Source organism: Nesoenas mayeri, assembly GCF_963082525.1.
Source record: "Nesoenas mayeri genome assembly, chromosome: 1".
Lineage (NCBI taxonomy): Eukaryota > Metazoa > Chordata > Aves > Columbiformes > Columbidae > Nesoenas > Nesoenas mayeri.
In genome coordinates, this window is record NC_137541.1 from 3285147 (window position 1) to 3300600 (window position 15454).

The 15454-nt window shown below is 47.4% G+C and overlaps 1 protein-coding gene across 1 annotated transcript in view; it reads left to right on the forward strand.

Annotated features, from left to right (window-relative positions):
* Nucleotides 1-5412: 5412 nt before the first annotated feature.
* Nucleotides 5413-15454, forward strand: part of PLXNA4 (plexin A4) — a gene marked incomplete at its 3' end in the record, with an annotated part of 457578 nt that continues 447536 nt past the window's right edge. The window contains exon 1 of the mRNA XM_080363684.1: nt 5413-6904. Within this exon, the coding sequence (XP_080219810.1) occupies nt 5726-6904 (1179 nt within the window). The 5' untranslated portion in view covers nt 5413-5725. The remainder of the gene's footprint in view (nt 6905-15454) is intronic.

Below are 15454 nucleotides of genomic sequence, written 5' to 3' on the forward strand. Positions count from 1 at the left end.
GCTTAGCTTCCAAGATCAGGCATTCTCAGGGTGGTATGGCCGTAGGCATGTTAATCCCATCACTTAATTTGCTTCTGGCAGACACACAGGTAACGAGGTAATGACCGCATCTGAGTGCTTGAATATAATCTGTGTGACGAGGGAAAGCCAGGAAGTCCTGCCTTAGCTTAAGTGCCCTTGCAAACAAACCGCTCCTGAAATTAATCTCTTTATTTGGGACAAGCGGCGGCTTGAGCTGGGATCTCTTAATTGCAGTGAGCTCTAAAGAAAAGATGCTCTGGCGTGGGATGCCCTGCAAGAGAAACTCGCCTTTAGTTTCTGTCAGGTGTTGGACAGGTTGTAAGTTCAGGGAGAAAGGATTTAGCTGAAGCTACAAGCCGGTTTTTGCTGGGGGAGCTGCCAACAAAACCTCCATATGAGTTTTCTCGCTATGTCTGATCCCAAAGAAAAGCTTCTATCCGTGGTAATCAGGGTTTATTAAAAGAAACGAGGAAAAAAAAAATCTTTAGCTGAGATTAAAGGGATTGTGTAGCTGCACTTGGTGCTGAATCGCCGTGTGCTGGGTGTCTGCCTTGTCAGCATCTGTGTATGGTCTCCCGCATCCTGGGAAATGAATAGCAGCGCCTGAATGGAGCAAAAGTAAACAGAGGAGCGTGGCGCCTGATTAACGCCAGGCTTCATTAACCACCCAGCCCGTGCCATTGGCATTGCCCAGGAGCCCTGTGAGCTGTTGGGTTGCTCCTAACTAGGTGCTGCCTGGTGGAGGACTCACTAAGATCGTCCCACCAGGGTGTCAGACCCGCTTTGCAAGAGGAGGTGGTGGATCACTCTTGGTACTTGTTACTCTTCCCAGGAACAAGGGATAGGATGAAAGTAAATGGCTTCAAGTTGTGCAAGGGGAGGTTTAGATGGGATATTAGGAAAAATTTCTTCATGGAGGGGGTTGTCAAGCATTGGAACAGGCTGCCCAGGACAGTGGTGGAATCACCATCCCTGGAGGGGTGTAAAAGACACACAGATGATGTTCTTAGGGACATGGTTTAGTGACAGTATTGGGTTAAGAGTTGGACTTGATCTTAAAGGTCTTTTCCAACCAAAATGATTCAATGATTCTATGATTTGTTCCCTCTGCCAGTGCTGTTTTTCAGCACATTTTGGTCCTGTTCTAGATTTTAACACGTACTTTTGCTCTGGATGAGTTTTGAAAATCCCTTCCAACACAAAGTATTCTGTGAGTCTATGATTCTTTGAAGGTTATGTAGCACCCCAGCCTAACCATGGTCAGAGAAGGAATTAGGCAGTGTCTTGGCTTTTTTATGGTGTCGGGTGATGCAGACACTCACCCAGGAGATTCAGTCTTGAGGAAAAGCTTTGTATTGTTAGGACCTGTGGCCCAGGGACCTTCAGTGTGCTGGTGAAGAGACTGTTGTGGCAGAGGCCACGTAGAGGGACAGTCTAGTGTCACACAGGAACCCTACATGGTGGGTCATGGCATCACTGCTGGGGGAAAAGATAAGTGAGCCTGGTCATTGTGGGGAGGCAGTTTGGGTTTATTTTGGAAACATCCAGCTCAAAGCCTGAGTCCAGACCTCACTGCCTGCTTGCTGTTGCCTTTTGTTTATTTGCTTTTTTCTTATAATATAATTACTCTCTTGTAGATCTACCAGCCTAAGAGACTGGGTATGTCTTATTTATATTATTTATCTTCCCAGCTGCTACAGTTTCTGCTATCCAGACATGAGTAATAAAAAGACATGCGTAACTCCCTTCTCCTTGGTGCATCCTCTAAGTGGTAGCACAAACCCTGCTCTATTCTGCAAGCTGAACAACCAGTGCTCCTTGCCTCTGCCCTCTGCTGTTATTTATTAATTAAGCCAAAATTATAAATTATTTCACTTAGAGGCTCAAGTAATGATTGGGACTCCAGGACAGAGAGTGCAGGGCCAACAACTTGAGCAGATGGGAGAGAAGGAATGAGTGCCAGCAGCATATAGAGAGAAAATCCTGCTCCTAGGGTCACCCTGATGGCTGATGGAAGATGGCAAGATAGCCCCAGGCTCCAGCTCTCCCTGCTTTGTCTCAAGTCTCCTCCTGTGCTTGCTTGGTGACCCATTGGTGCTGGCAGACTGTTGAGGTTCTTTCCTCTTCAGGTGAGCATCTTCCCCCATGAGGTTCACTATTTTCAAAGTGCCTTCTGAAAAAGGGAACCCTCATCCAGCCTTCCTGGAGTTTCTCATTGGGGTTTCCAGATTGTATTTACCATCTTTGCCTGGAACGAAGTTCCCTTTGCCATCCCCTCTCTCTACAAGCGACAGTCTCACCTCAATCATGATTCCTTCCTTCTTGGGCCTCAAAGATTTCATGTCTGGAGCATATCCCGTCTTATGCTGTGTTGACCACTTTTAATGGGCAGATTTCCTTCTGTTGTTGTGATTCTTCTCCTAGGAGTTGTGATGACCTTTGGGCAGAGGGCTGCTGTTGCAGAATAGAATCATAGAATCATTTTGGTTGGAAGAGACCCTGAGGATCATTGATTCCAACCATAACCTAACCCTGGCACTAAACCATGTCCCCAAGAACCTCATCTAATTGCCTTTTAAACCCTTCCAGGGATGGTGACTCCACCACTGCCCTGGGCAGCCTGTCCCAATGCCTGAGAGCCCTTTCTGGGAAGAAATTTTTCCTAATATCTAATCTAAACCTCCCCTGGTGCAACTTGAGGCAGTTTCCTCTCGTCCTATCACTTGTTACTTGGGAGGTGAGACCAACACCAACCATGCTACAACCTCCTTTCAGGAGACAGCAATAAGATCTTCCCTCAGCCTCTTTTTCTCAAGTAGAGGGGCTGTTTCTCACCTCTTCGCTCTCTGGGTCGTGTAGTTTCCATTTCCCCGTCCTGTAGCTGTGCTGACTCCGCAGGGCTAAGAAGAGCATAAATACAGCAAAATATAGGGGTAAAATAGATATCTTTTTAGCACTCAAAAAGAATAATTCCTTCCTAGATCTGTCTAGTGCCTGATCAAACCAGTGTCGGGTAGAAATATGGATCATAACTCATAAGTGACGGGAGCTGGTGTTCAGGGTCGCCATGTGATGTTTCTGAGCACAGGACTCAAACAGGGAGAGGTTCCTTCTTCCTCTGCTCTCTCAAGGATGGTCTCTGAAAGAGGAATTGTTGTGCAGGGAGAGCTCATCCCATCGCCGCTCCATCTATCACAATAAAGGTTATTAAAAGCCTACGTGACCAGCCTGCATATCCCTATGGAGCGAGTGCTTTCCTGTTCGCAAGACAGTCTTGCAAACTCTGCACTATAAGCTTGGTTTTATTAAATATTTGCTTGACAAGAAAGGCAAAGCAGAACAGAGTAAACACACCTAAAGTAAATGTGAAATGACCTTTGGCCATCATCTATCCAATGACTGCGGCTGCTGCGGTAGGGAGGGCAGTGGGAGGTGAAGGTGGTTGTATTATACAAGGGCCTTGAAATTCTGGCTGCTGTGAGAATTTTGAAGTATTTGGGGTGGCATGGAAGTGGTGGAAGCTCTGCAAGTCCAGACTTACCCTTCTCTCTACCCAATCTAATCAGTTTGCAGGTCCAAAGAATACAGGATTTATTCTCTTTATTATTTCTTGAAGTATTTTTTTTTCAGTTTCACTGGTAGTTGCACAGATTTAAAAAAAGCTGCGAATCCAGACCTGTGTCACCACCGCATCTTCCTCCCTGCTGGGATCTGCAAACAGTGATTTTCACTTGCCTCCTTCTTGCTGGCTGTCATCACCTTTGCTCAGCCAGTTACACCCCTGATTTCAGCAATGTCACCCTGTGAGAGAGGTGATAGGACACTGGTCTGTGTGAGTAGAGCCGGGGTTTGGCTTGTGTCCTTTTTAAAATCAAGAACAGTTTTGTGAAATCCTGATTTGGGTGTTGATGGTGGAAAGATCTGTGTGTTTCAGCCTGGAGACCAGTAGCAAGGGTTGTGCAGTCGACATTCCTCAAGAAGCTTGGCTAGTGAGACCTGAGCTGGTAGGACTCCATCTCCCACATGGCCTGTGGGGCCATAAAGGGCCAAAGCTCTTCCTGGGACAGAAGCAGCCATAAAAAAGTGAAGAACCAGGGAACAGATGGATGTGTTGAGTAGGAAGGTGCATTTCCATGGCACAAGGATGGGGCTTGGTGATGTGCTCACCCCATTACAGAAGCTGTTTGTTATAGAATCACAGAATCATAGAATGTCCTGAGTTGGAAGAGGCCCACAAGGATCATCAAGTCCAACTCGTGCCCCTGCACAGGACACCCCCACAGTTCACACCGTGTGTCAGAGGACGTTGTCCAGTCTCTTTTTGAATACTATCAGGCTTGGGGCCATGACACCTTCCTGGGGAGCCTGTTCCAGTGTCCAGCACCCTCTGGGTGAAGAACCTTTTCCTAATGTCCAACCTGAACCTCCCTTGGCATATCTTCCTGCCATTCCCTCGGGTTCTGTCATTGGTCACTAAAGAGAAGAGCTCAGCACCTCCCCTTGTGATGAAGCTGCAGCCCCATGAGCTCTGCCCTCAGTCTCCTCTTCTCCAGCTGAACAAACCCAGTGACTTCAGCCGCTCCTTATACGACTTCCCCTCCAAACTCCAAACTGGTCTCATCACCCTGGTTAAAACCCGTGAGATTTTAGGAAGCTGTGCGGTGCAAGGAAACCTCCTTACCTCACTTTGGAAAGTCACCAGGGTGTTCCCTGGGGTGTTAGTTTTCCTACTTCATCGTCCTTTAGACTGTACTACTGCTAACAGTCAGGTAACCCCTTTCCCCTCAGTCCTCTGAGATGCCTGTGGGGACTGTATCTCCCTATTAGACGATGTTTTCTTGACTGTGGAGTGGGTGGAGAGCAGACTCGTGGTGAAAAGCCCAGGGGAGGGGGGAGACTTGGTGCTCAGTTTGCACCATACTTGGCTGCATGCCCTTCGTAGATGTGGCTGTGGAGGCTGGCACACCATCGCTCCTACATCTGTACTCCAAGCTGGATTGACATGAGGCAGCTTTGATCTGGAAGCCACAAAGAACATGATCAAGCAGTCCCATTCTGGACTGAGGTCTCCCTGAGACAATATTAATGTCAGATCAGAGCTGACATCTTCCTGGAGAACTTCAAGGGTTGCGAAAGAGCTCAGCATCCATCTGGACCCGTCCCTGTAGGCAGGTCCCTGACCTTCTCAAGGTTTCAGCCCCTCATCCAGAAGAACAGAATAATAATCCTTCTCCCGTTCAGTCTTATACAGCAAATACACAATTAGGTGAAAACCTGCAGTGCAAACAGCAATGCTGCTTGATGTTTTTACCATTAGCCGCCTGCACCGCTCCAGCTTCCAGTGAATTTTTGTGTTGTACCATGGGGCATGTGTATGTGTGTAATGTAGAGTAAAAGGGTGCTGATTTATTATTCAGCTGTGTGATTTCTGCTTTTTCTACCAGCATTTTTTCTTTCAGGAGGGCTGCCTTTGTGCCGGTTTTAAGTAGAGAGCTCAGAGTCAAGAAAGGGAGGATTAGCAATTAAATACGCTGTGATGATGGCACGGTTGTGCGGGAGGGAGAAGGAAGGAATACTCCATAGTAATGTACTTTTGTTTTCTTTTTTCTTTGCTTGTAGGACAAAATCTGCCAGGGAATTGGTGTTTTGAAGACACTTGCAGCTTTTAATCCTCGTTCCCTTGGGAATACAAACATTTCTAACCATGTCACCAGCCATGTGGAAATGGACTTGCCTGGTTTCTCACCTCCTGCTCTCTACAACCGTGTCGCCTCTTGGTAAGCAGCAGCCACTCCATCCAAAGAGGCCCTTCATCACTTTTACTGGAGACCAAGCAGAGGGGAACTTCAACCACTTGGTGGTTGATGAAAGAACTGGGCACATTTACTTGGGAGCTGTCAACAGGATCTACAAACTCTCCAGTGACCTGAAGGTCCTGGTGACCCATCAAACTGGTCCAGATGAAGATAATCCCAAGTGTTATCCTCCCAGGATAGTCCAAACCTGCAATGAACCCTTGACGCCCACTAACAACATAAACAAAATGCTCCTCATAGACTACAAGGAGAATCGGTTGATAGCCTGTGGGAGTCTTTACCAGGGTATCTGCAAGCTTTTGAGGCTGGATGACCTCTTCAAGCTGGGAGAGCCCTTCCACAAGAAGGAGCATTATCTCTCTGGGGTGAATGAGAGTGGCTCTGTTTTTGGAGTCATTGTTTCTTACAGCAACATGGATGACAAGTTGTTCATTGCCACTGCTGTGGATGGCAAACCTGAGTATTTCCCCACTATTTCCAGCAGAAAGCTCACCAAGAACTCCGAGGCAGATGGGATGTTTGCCTATGTCTTTCATGATGAGTTTGTGGCCTCTATGATCAAGATTCCCTCAGACACATTTACCATCATCCCTGACTTCGATATCTACTACATTTATGGCTTTAGCAGTGGTAACTTCGTCTATTTTTTAACTCTGCAGCCTGAGATGATCTCACCACCTGGTTCCACCACAAAAGAGCAGGTTTATACCTCCAAGCTGGTCCGGCTTTGCAAGGAGGACACAGCCTTTAACTCCTATGTTGAGGTGCCCATTGGCTGTGAGAAGAACGGGGTGGAGTACCGGTTGCTCCAGGCAGCCTATTTGTCTAAGGCTGGAGCCATCTTAGCGAGGTCTTTGGATGTTGGCCCTGAGGATGATATCCTCTTCACCGTCTTCTCCAAGGGGCAGAAAAGGAAGATGAAGTCATTGGATGAGTCCGCTCTTTGCATCTTTGTCCTGAAAAAGATTAACGATCGCATCAAGGACAGACTGCAGTCCTGCTACAGGGGAGAGGGGACGTTAGATCTGGCCTGGCTCAAAGTCAAGGACATTCCCTGTAGCAGCGCGGTAAGTGAAGCACATAAGCACCCAACCTGAACCCCCATCACGTGTTCACAAATCTTAGAGCATGGCTCAAGGACTGGAGCAGGGACCAAGGAACTGAGACTGTCTCATCCCAGTCTTGGCCCTGTCTCCAGCTCACACTATGTAATTTAACCAGTTCACACCTCAGTTTGCTTCATGGATGAGCTGAGGAAGGTATCACTTTCTGACCTCCCCAGACATGCTGTTTGCTGATGAAATAAGCCAAGGGGACTTGGAATCTTTGTGAGGAATTTGCCTTTTGTTGTTACTACACTGTGCCATTCGTTAGGGGTGAAATCACATTTCCTGGTGCAGTCTTGGCTCAAACCTAAACCAAGACAGGACTTAGATAATGTCAATGGCTTGTGCTGCTGGTGTAGTTTTATTTCCCTGGGCTGGAGTCAGAGAATGATTTATTCAGGGAGCTTTGTGAAGCCTGAGATTCGTTTCTTCTAGGGCTGAGAAGCACTGGTCATTAACCATCAAAGTCCCTCATCTTCCGGTTTCCAGCCAGCTCTGCGTTGCCTCTGTGCTGAAAAGTTAAGGCCTGGCTACAGATCAAGGATTAAATGCTGGAAGATTTAAGGGCAGGACTGGAGAAGAGGCCGGTCTACCTGACCTACAAAGGGTCTTAAGAAATTGTCTTAGTTTATTCCCTCAGTTCACTAAAGTGTCATCGCAGAAATTCTGCGTGAGCCCCGTCAGTGTACGGCTGGCTTTGATACCACGCTCAGAAATCAGCATTACAGCCAGCACTGCACCCAGCCTGCTGTAATAGCTGCCTCTCTGGGCTTTGATATCCTTCCTTAATTAGCTCTTTCAAGTGAGAGGCAAGTTCGAGGCTGAGCAAAAGGAATACGAAGAAACACCAGAGCACTTTCCTGCTCCATCATCTCAAGGCAGAGTCAGGGCTTGGGATACGGGATTGCTCCGGCTTTCCTTTGTACTCAAGCCCCCTTTGCTGGGGGATGCCTGTTGTTGTTCCTTTGCAGGACAAGGACAAACCAAGAGGAACGCACACAGAAATTTCATTGCAGGGAGGTTGATCCTGCCTTACCTTAACTCCCCATTACACCAGTGCCCTCAGCATCTTTTTGTGACCTTACACCACTCTCACAGTCCCACATCGAACTTACAGAGGGACAAGCCCTTCGTTTTAGTCGGGATCTCTTCTGCCTAGACCTGCAAAGCTCCCTGTGGAGTATCACAGAGGGAGAAAGGCTGTGCCCAAATCTGGCTTTGATTTTTTTTGTTTAGCCTCGAGGCCTCTGCACATTTAAAGAGCTGCCTTTAGATTTAAGCTGAGAGCTTCCCACTGGAGTTACATTCCCGTGCTGTTAAGCCTCTCGGCACATTTGCAGATCTGCGCAGCTTGTGCTCCACTTGCAATACCGGCCCTCTCAAATCAGGAGGTTTGCAACCTGTCAGTCTCCTGGCTTCTGTGGCTTTAGACAGGAGCAAAAAGGACAACAGCTTTCTTATGTCCCTTGGGGTGAGCCCTGGACCAAGACGACTGATATATCAAACTGAATTTGGAGGGACAGGACTGCGGAAGTTGGGGAGAGGACAAGGAGCCAGGGAGTGGGTGACACAGCGGGAAAAACTGTTAGAGCATATTTGTGACTGCATTTCTTCACTGTGAATCAGAGATGCTAATGCTTCTCAGCAGGAGAAAGAGCCTGGAGATCCTTGAAGGAAAAAACAGGAGTCTGAAAACTGGAACTAAGTGGGCTATCCTCTCCTTAAATGAGTCTACTTAGAGCTGCTGGCAAGCCCTGCCTGAGATCAGCTGTGCTGCCCGAGGGAAGAGGTATTAGTGACTTGGCTGCTGTAAGGGTTGCACAGTCCAGCCGCTAAGCTTGGAAAATATTTGATGGTTGGTGAAGTATTTTGGAGCCTGGCTATATGTCCATGAGAGCCTCGTCTGCTTTGCTGATGTCCTGCTTGCCAGGCATCCACCAGCACTGCTGCTCTACCTTTTAGCAAATATATTTGAAGCAGCTCTAAAACCAATTACAAAGCTATGAATGAGACTTTCCCCGGTTTCATGTGAATGTCTATTTCTCTGGAAATAGAGGTTTAACCTGAATGCAGTCAAGGCTGGACCTGAACTTCAGCAACTGTAGGACTATGAATTATGGAGCTGGGCTCACCACATTGTCCTTGCACCTTGGTGCGTGGTCAGGTCTGGGTTTTGGTGACAATTTTTTTTACCAATAGGGCAATAACTGACTCAAAGGGGACCACATGTTAGAATGCTTCTGTTCCTGCCTTGGTGTAACGCTTGGTTAAGGCCACTTCAAGGCAAGAGAATCGTCTTGGGGACCTTTTGCTACACAGCTCTCCTAACCTGCAATGTGCACACAAATAATTACAGGGATGCGGGGTATGTCTCCTGGTCTGGTTTCCAAACTCAATGTGAAGGTAAAGGACTGAGACACAACTGTGTCATGAGCCTGTGCTTCCATTGTGCCAACCACATGTGCATAGTGCAGATTTCAGCAGCTTCGTAGAAGAATTTCCAGAATAGGAAATAGAAAAGATGGGAGATGATGGGAGATTCTCGGACTCCATTCCTCCTCTGTCCCTGTGCTATAGCTGTCCTACTATTAATCTTAAGCATAAATCAGGAAAAAATGATGGATTTTTATGTGTGGGCAGCTGATTTGCAAATTGGCAATGTTCGCTCAGGTGATGAACAGTTCCAGGTAATATATATCTCTCTGCTTCTCCTCTCTGCAAGCACAGAGTAATAGCTTATATTTAAACAGTACACTTGACCCCAAATGCTTAGAAATTCATATAATCACAGAAAAATGAGCCTGGGAAAAAAAAATCAGTCTTACAAGGTCATCTGATTTGCCTTTCTGCCCTACTTATAACATTTTGACAGATGTTTGTCTCACCTATTCTTGACCTCCAGCGACGGAGATTCCCCTCTCTCCCTACATGATCTGTCTTTGCTGCTAGGAAGCTTTCCATCATGTCTAATATAAATCTCCTTTCCTGATACTAAAGCCATTCCTATGTATATAGACACAGAGAGGAACTTCATCCGCTTTGGCTACCTAGCAAGGGCATTGTGTGTCACCAAAATGTGACCACTTCTGTGTTGCATCAATGTATTGAGCAGAGGGAGTGAGGCTGTATGGACATTCAGGGTGTTGGCAGAACAAAGAACTGATCTGGAGGGAAAACACAGGCTTCTTAAAACTGAAAACAATCTTCATATTGGATTAAGAAGGCTGAGGTTAAAATACTGTTTGCAAACTTTGTAATTAACTGTTGATACAGTTGGGAAATGCTGGATTATCTTTTATTTTTTATTTTACTTTTTTGAAAGCAGTTTTGGAGAAGGGTAGAGATGTAAATGGGCCATTTTGGTACAGACCTTGATCATTGAAGGGTTTGCTGTTTTTCAGTGATATGGAATAGGTTAATAATATGTGCATTTTGGGGGCTAGTGACAATTTCACTGCTCTCAGTAGCAGAGGCAGAGGAGCCTTCCCGTCCGCCTTGGGTGGCAGGCAGGTGAACCACTGTGTGGGGCATAGAATCATTTTGGTTGGAAGAGACACTCAAGATCATCAAGCCCACCTGTTAACCCAACCCTGGCACTAACCCATGTCCCTGAGAACCTAATCTCTGCATCTTTTAAATCCCTCCAGGGATGGTGACTCCAGCACTGCCCTGGGCAGCCTGTTCCAATGCCCCACAGACCTTTTTGGGAAGAAATTTTTCCTAATATCTGATCTAACCCCCTTCTGGTGCAACTTGAGGATGTTTCCTCGCTTCCTGTCACTTGTTATTTGGGAGAAGAGACCAACACACACAAACATGGATAAAGAAGAGGAGGCTGTTGGAGACTGACCCTAAAGCAGCTTGAGAGTGCCAGGGCCTGCTGGGGAGATGCGATAGGAACAATGATCCTTGTGGGAGCCTTGGCTGGCAATGAAGTCCTAAACACGGTGTGTTGTTGGCACACGATCCCGGCTGTCAGCTTAGGAGCTGGTTGTGACCCAGGGCTGTTATCCTGGGAGATCTTGGTCTCCTCATCAGCGAGATCCGCCTCACGGCATCACCTGCTGCTCTGCAGCCTGACAGACTCCAGTCGCTGACATGAAAAGGTGTCACCTCCATCACTGTAGCTTTTACTGGAAACACGTTGCAAATATCTGTCCAAGATAATCAAAGTGTCTGTCCCCAACTATTGCCTGGCTTCTGCCTTTTGCTGGTATTTTCCTTTCCTTTTGGCAGGAAATGGAGTTCGACTGTTTAAATTACTGTATTCAGACTCTTCCTGTTTTTCATGGCAGCGCTGTCACTTGGGGAAGAAAAGAAATGTTTTTGAAGTAGACCAGCCAACAAAAGGCCTTGTGTAAAGAGCTGGGCAATATTTTTCCAACACTTTGCTAACAGAGGGCAGGCGAGGTGGGTGTTTGGGACATGAGTCATTGATGAGTGATTTGGCTGTAAAGGTTTCCTCTGCTTCTGATACTTCAAGGCATGTCTAAGTCAGCAGCTCCCCAAAACACCTTTGTAGTCTGTAGAATAATAGAATAGTTTGAGTTGGAAGGGACCTTTAAAGCTTGTGCAGTCCAACTCCTGCCATGAGCAGGGACATCTTCACCAGCTCAAGTTGCTCAGAGTCCCGTCCAGCCTGGCCTGGGATGTCTCCAGGGATGGGGCATCCACCACCTCTCTGACCAACCTGTTCCACTGTTAACAGTGCCTAGATCCCTGCAAGTCCTACATCCACCTCCATACATCTGTTCCTCAAGTGGACTCTGCTTTCCTACTCCCTCTGCCTTCTCTCCATCCCCTCTGACCATGCTAGATGTTTGATGCCCACCAAGCAAACACTGCTCTACTCATGAGGTTTAGCTGAATGCAGGAGGTTGTGGAGGGCATATTGCTGTTCAGTCCTTCCATGGGTACCTGTCAGGCATGTCTGGATGCCAGCTGGGTGCACAGGCATTTTGCTTTGGCAACATGAGCACCTCACCCCAGGATGAATGCTGCTCGGCCTTCAGGATGGATCCGTGGGCTCTCCTCTGCTCCAGGGTACCAAGTTAGGAAGGACCATTTCTAGCTCAAGTGGAGAAGGGCTTTGTGTATGGCCCTGGTACAGTCAATTTGCATCAGTTTTGGTGATGGGGTGGCCACGATTTTCCTCCAAACAGCCTATTTCATGATTTTCCTCTTCCTCGCCAGGCTTGCACTTGTCATCACTGGTATTAACAGCTCACAGGGCTGATAGAGAAACTGAGTCACCAAGGTGAGGAGCAGCATTTCTCCTGTTGTACTGGAGGGTCTGCTAGGACACAGTTAAACACATTTTGCAGAGCAATTTTTGCCTAGGGGCTCCTTGATCTTAGCGCAGTGCCCAATATTCCCAGCTGTTGCAGGAAGAGGGAATATCATCCTCACTGTTGTGCTGCTCTCTAGGATGAGGGACAGCAAAACACAGTCATTTAGAAAGAAGGCTGGAGCTGCTGGAAAGAAGGTGCATTTCAAGGAAAAAAACATCACTTTATCAACTAAAAAAAAGCAGGAATTGCCATCTCTGTCCTTTTCCCCATCATTTTACCTTAAAAGGGAAAGGTTGGGGAGAAAGAGAGTGTTAACTTTTGCTTATCCCTTGGGAAGAGGAATGTGTGGAAGGAGGTGCAGGCGGTGCTGCTGCTTTGACATTTTGCTCATGCAGCCCCTGCCCATTTCTCCCGGCTGGGCTGACGGGTACGTGAACCTGCTGCTTTCCCAGGGGAATGACTCACGGTCACAGGGACGAGCTATCGGTTTCATTAGACCTCATAGTGTCACTGCTTGCTATTTGAGCCATCTAAGTAAATCTCTGGGGAGGTCAATGCCCCTCGTGCTTGCACAATAGGGCTTTTTGTTCATCTCCACTGGACTGACCACGCACAAGAGTTTTGCGTGCATGTCTTTGCTCCAAATTATACAGGCTCATGTTTCTGATGCAAAGGGCTCATGGTCAGTTGAGGTCATTTCTTGGTCAACTTTTAATAGTGTTTTCCTCTTCTTTCTCTGAAGATACAAGCAAGATAAGGAATAAAAATAAATAAATAAGGAGACATAGTGCAGTCTGCGCAATGGCAGCCTCAGAAATACGGCGATGTCTCTGTGGGAATGCTCACTGGAGACTCGGAGACGGAGCAAACAGGCTTATTGCTGCCAGATCTGTATTTGTATAATTGGTCACATCAGTTTGTGTTGGATGGGAGGACGTATGTGCAGAGCGTGTTGTCAGAGGGACTTGCTGAGCCCAGCAACTTCAATAAGAGGCAACAAGCATCCTCTTGTCGATGCTGGGAGCTGGAGTGGCTTTACTGGGGAGGCAACATGGACAAGGGGTAGGGCACTGACTTAGGATTTCTGCAGCTGCATTCTATGATTTGCAAATCTCCTCCATGTACCTTCTCACTGTGCTCCAGGGTGAAAGACACTTCATTGGAGAAAAATGTCATATTATCCTGCTTCATGAGGCAGCTCAAATGGAAGTGGAGCAGGGAGCTCTCTCCAGCTGCATGGCTGGTATTTCTCATGATTATTGTCAGTGGTGGAAGTGACCAGAGGTGTCTGGGGCTGTGCTCCTCAGGCTAATGGAGAGCAGCTGAGTTCAAACCTCCACCGCTCCGAGCAAGGTCCTGGCCCCTCTGTAACTGGAATGAGGGAAGTCTTCCCACCTCGTCCTCTGTGAGGTGACCAGGCAGGCTCATTAACTAATTAGCATTAATTTATCGATTAGCATGCCCAGTGTTTATGCCAGGGACTCGATGGTTGGTGTCTAATGGAGTTGCAGGAATGAGATCCTCCTGGCTTTTCCATCAATGTACGTGCCTATGGCTGAGCATGACAGGACTTGTCCAGCATCTTCATGAGCCTTTAATTCAGCCTGGGTACAGCTGCTGGCAACATCCCAGTCCTCTGGACATCCTCAAAAACCCACCATGTATTCAGGTGGACTATGCTAATCTGGTGAGAACTCATTTGCAGGGGCTTCTCAGGCACTGCGTGGGTTCATCTTCACTCTCTCCTTGGTGGTGGCCCTTCCTCCCATGTGCTACCTCTCTGTTTTCAGCCAGCAGGGATAAGAACACTTCCCTGCCTCTGTAAAGTGCTCTGGGCTCCCGCCAGGAAAATAAAAAGTGGCTTTGGATATCCTGAAGGAGAGAAAAACAAAAACTCTTAAGCACCTGCATTAACTGAAGCTTGCACTTAAAGGCTGTAAACCAGGGCCTAATTGCAAAGAGAGGATGATTGCATTTGAGGTATTAAGTATGTTCCTCAGTATTAAACACCTGTCCTTGAAAGGATACTTCCAGATCAGTGTGCATGCAGAAATAATACTGGCTGTAATTAATTGCCTCCTTAGCACACCCCCACCCTGCAACCTCTCCTTCCCAAATCCTCACTCTTTGCCCTGGAAAAAAATAACAAAAGGCAAACATCAAGCAAGCTTTGGAAACAGCCTCCTGAAAAATGTTTATTTACTTCCTAAGCATAAAGCAAGAGGAAACCCTCTGCCTTTAAGTGGCTGGATGCCAAACCCATGCGCGGTGCTGTTCTCTCCCGGCTCCTGCAGTCTGGGTGACCCCGCTCACACAAAATGTTCATTGAGGATGGAGCAGAGCCCAAGGCTGCTGAGTTGCTATTGTGTCTGAGATATTTCAGGCACAGCTCCCTCCCCCACTACCAGCCCCATCTCTGGACCACGTTGGCTCTGCCTGAGCAGCTCAGCATCTCTCGGCATCAGCCGCAGGTTCTGATGGTCGCCCAGTAGCTGCTTCTGCAGGTGAGTGAGGTACCAGCTTCTCCATCATTGCTTGTGCCGTTTGCTTGTGCTTCTCGCCACGTGGACACTTAGATTTCTTTCAGCGAACTGATCTTTGCTGCTTTCCCTTCCAGCGACCCAGGTTGTTTTCATCTGTGGTTGAGCCCTGCGGTCGCCCGTGGCTCAGCCTTGCGTTTTCACAGGGCTCCATATGATCTCCTCACATTCACTTCCATGCCAGGAGACCAGCGACTTTGCAAAGCTGACCTCAGATGGCCTCTCCAGGAGATTGCATTGCAGGCCAAGGGGAATTTTTGTGCATTTTTTTTCCTTTTCTTAAAAAAAAGAAAAAAGTAGCAAGCAAAACCCAGCCATCCTGGAAAAGCCAAAGTGATTCCAGCTCCCTTTGCAAGCCTGGTGCTATTTAAAGCACCTCTGGACGGGGGGCAGCCGAGCGCTGGAGTTGGTACAATAACCATTCTGTTGAGATGGGGGTCGAGGGTATGCTGGATTCAGCATTGCTTTCTGGGCCAAATCCTGCACAGACCCTTTCTTGCAAGTGTAGCTGTTGGGGTGAAAAACAGGGCAGGGTCTATCTTAGTACTTGGAGACTCAGCTAAGATGGGAACAATCTGGGAACGATCCGATGTGCACACATCTGTATTTATTTTATTTTCCGGCACATGCAAAACACAGGACTTTTTAATTTTTATTTTTATTTTTTTTCTCTGAATTAA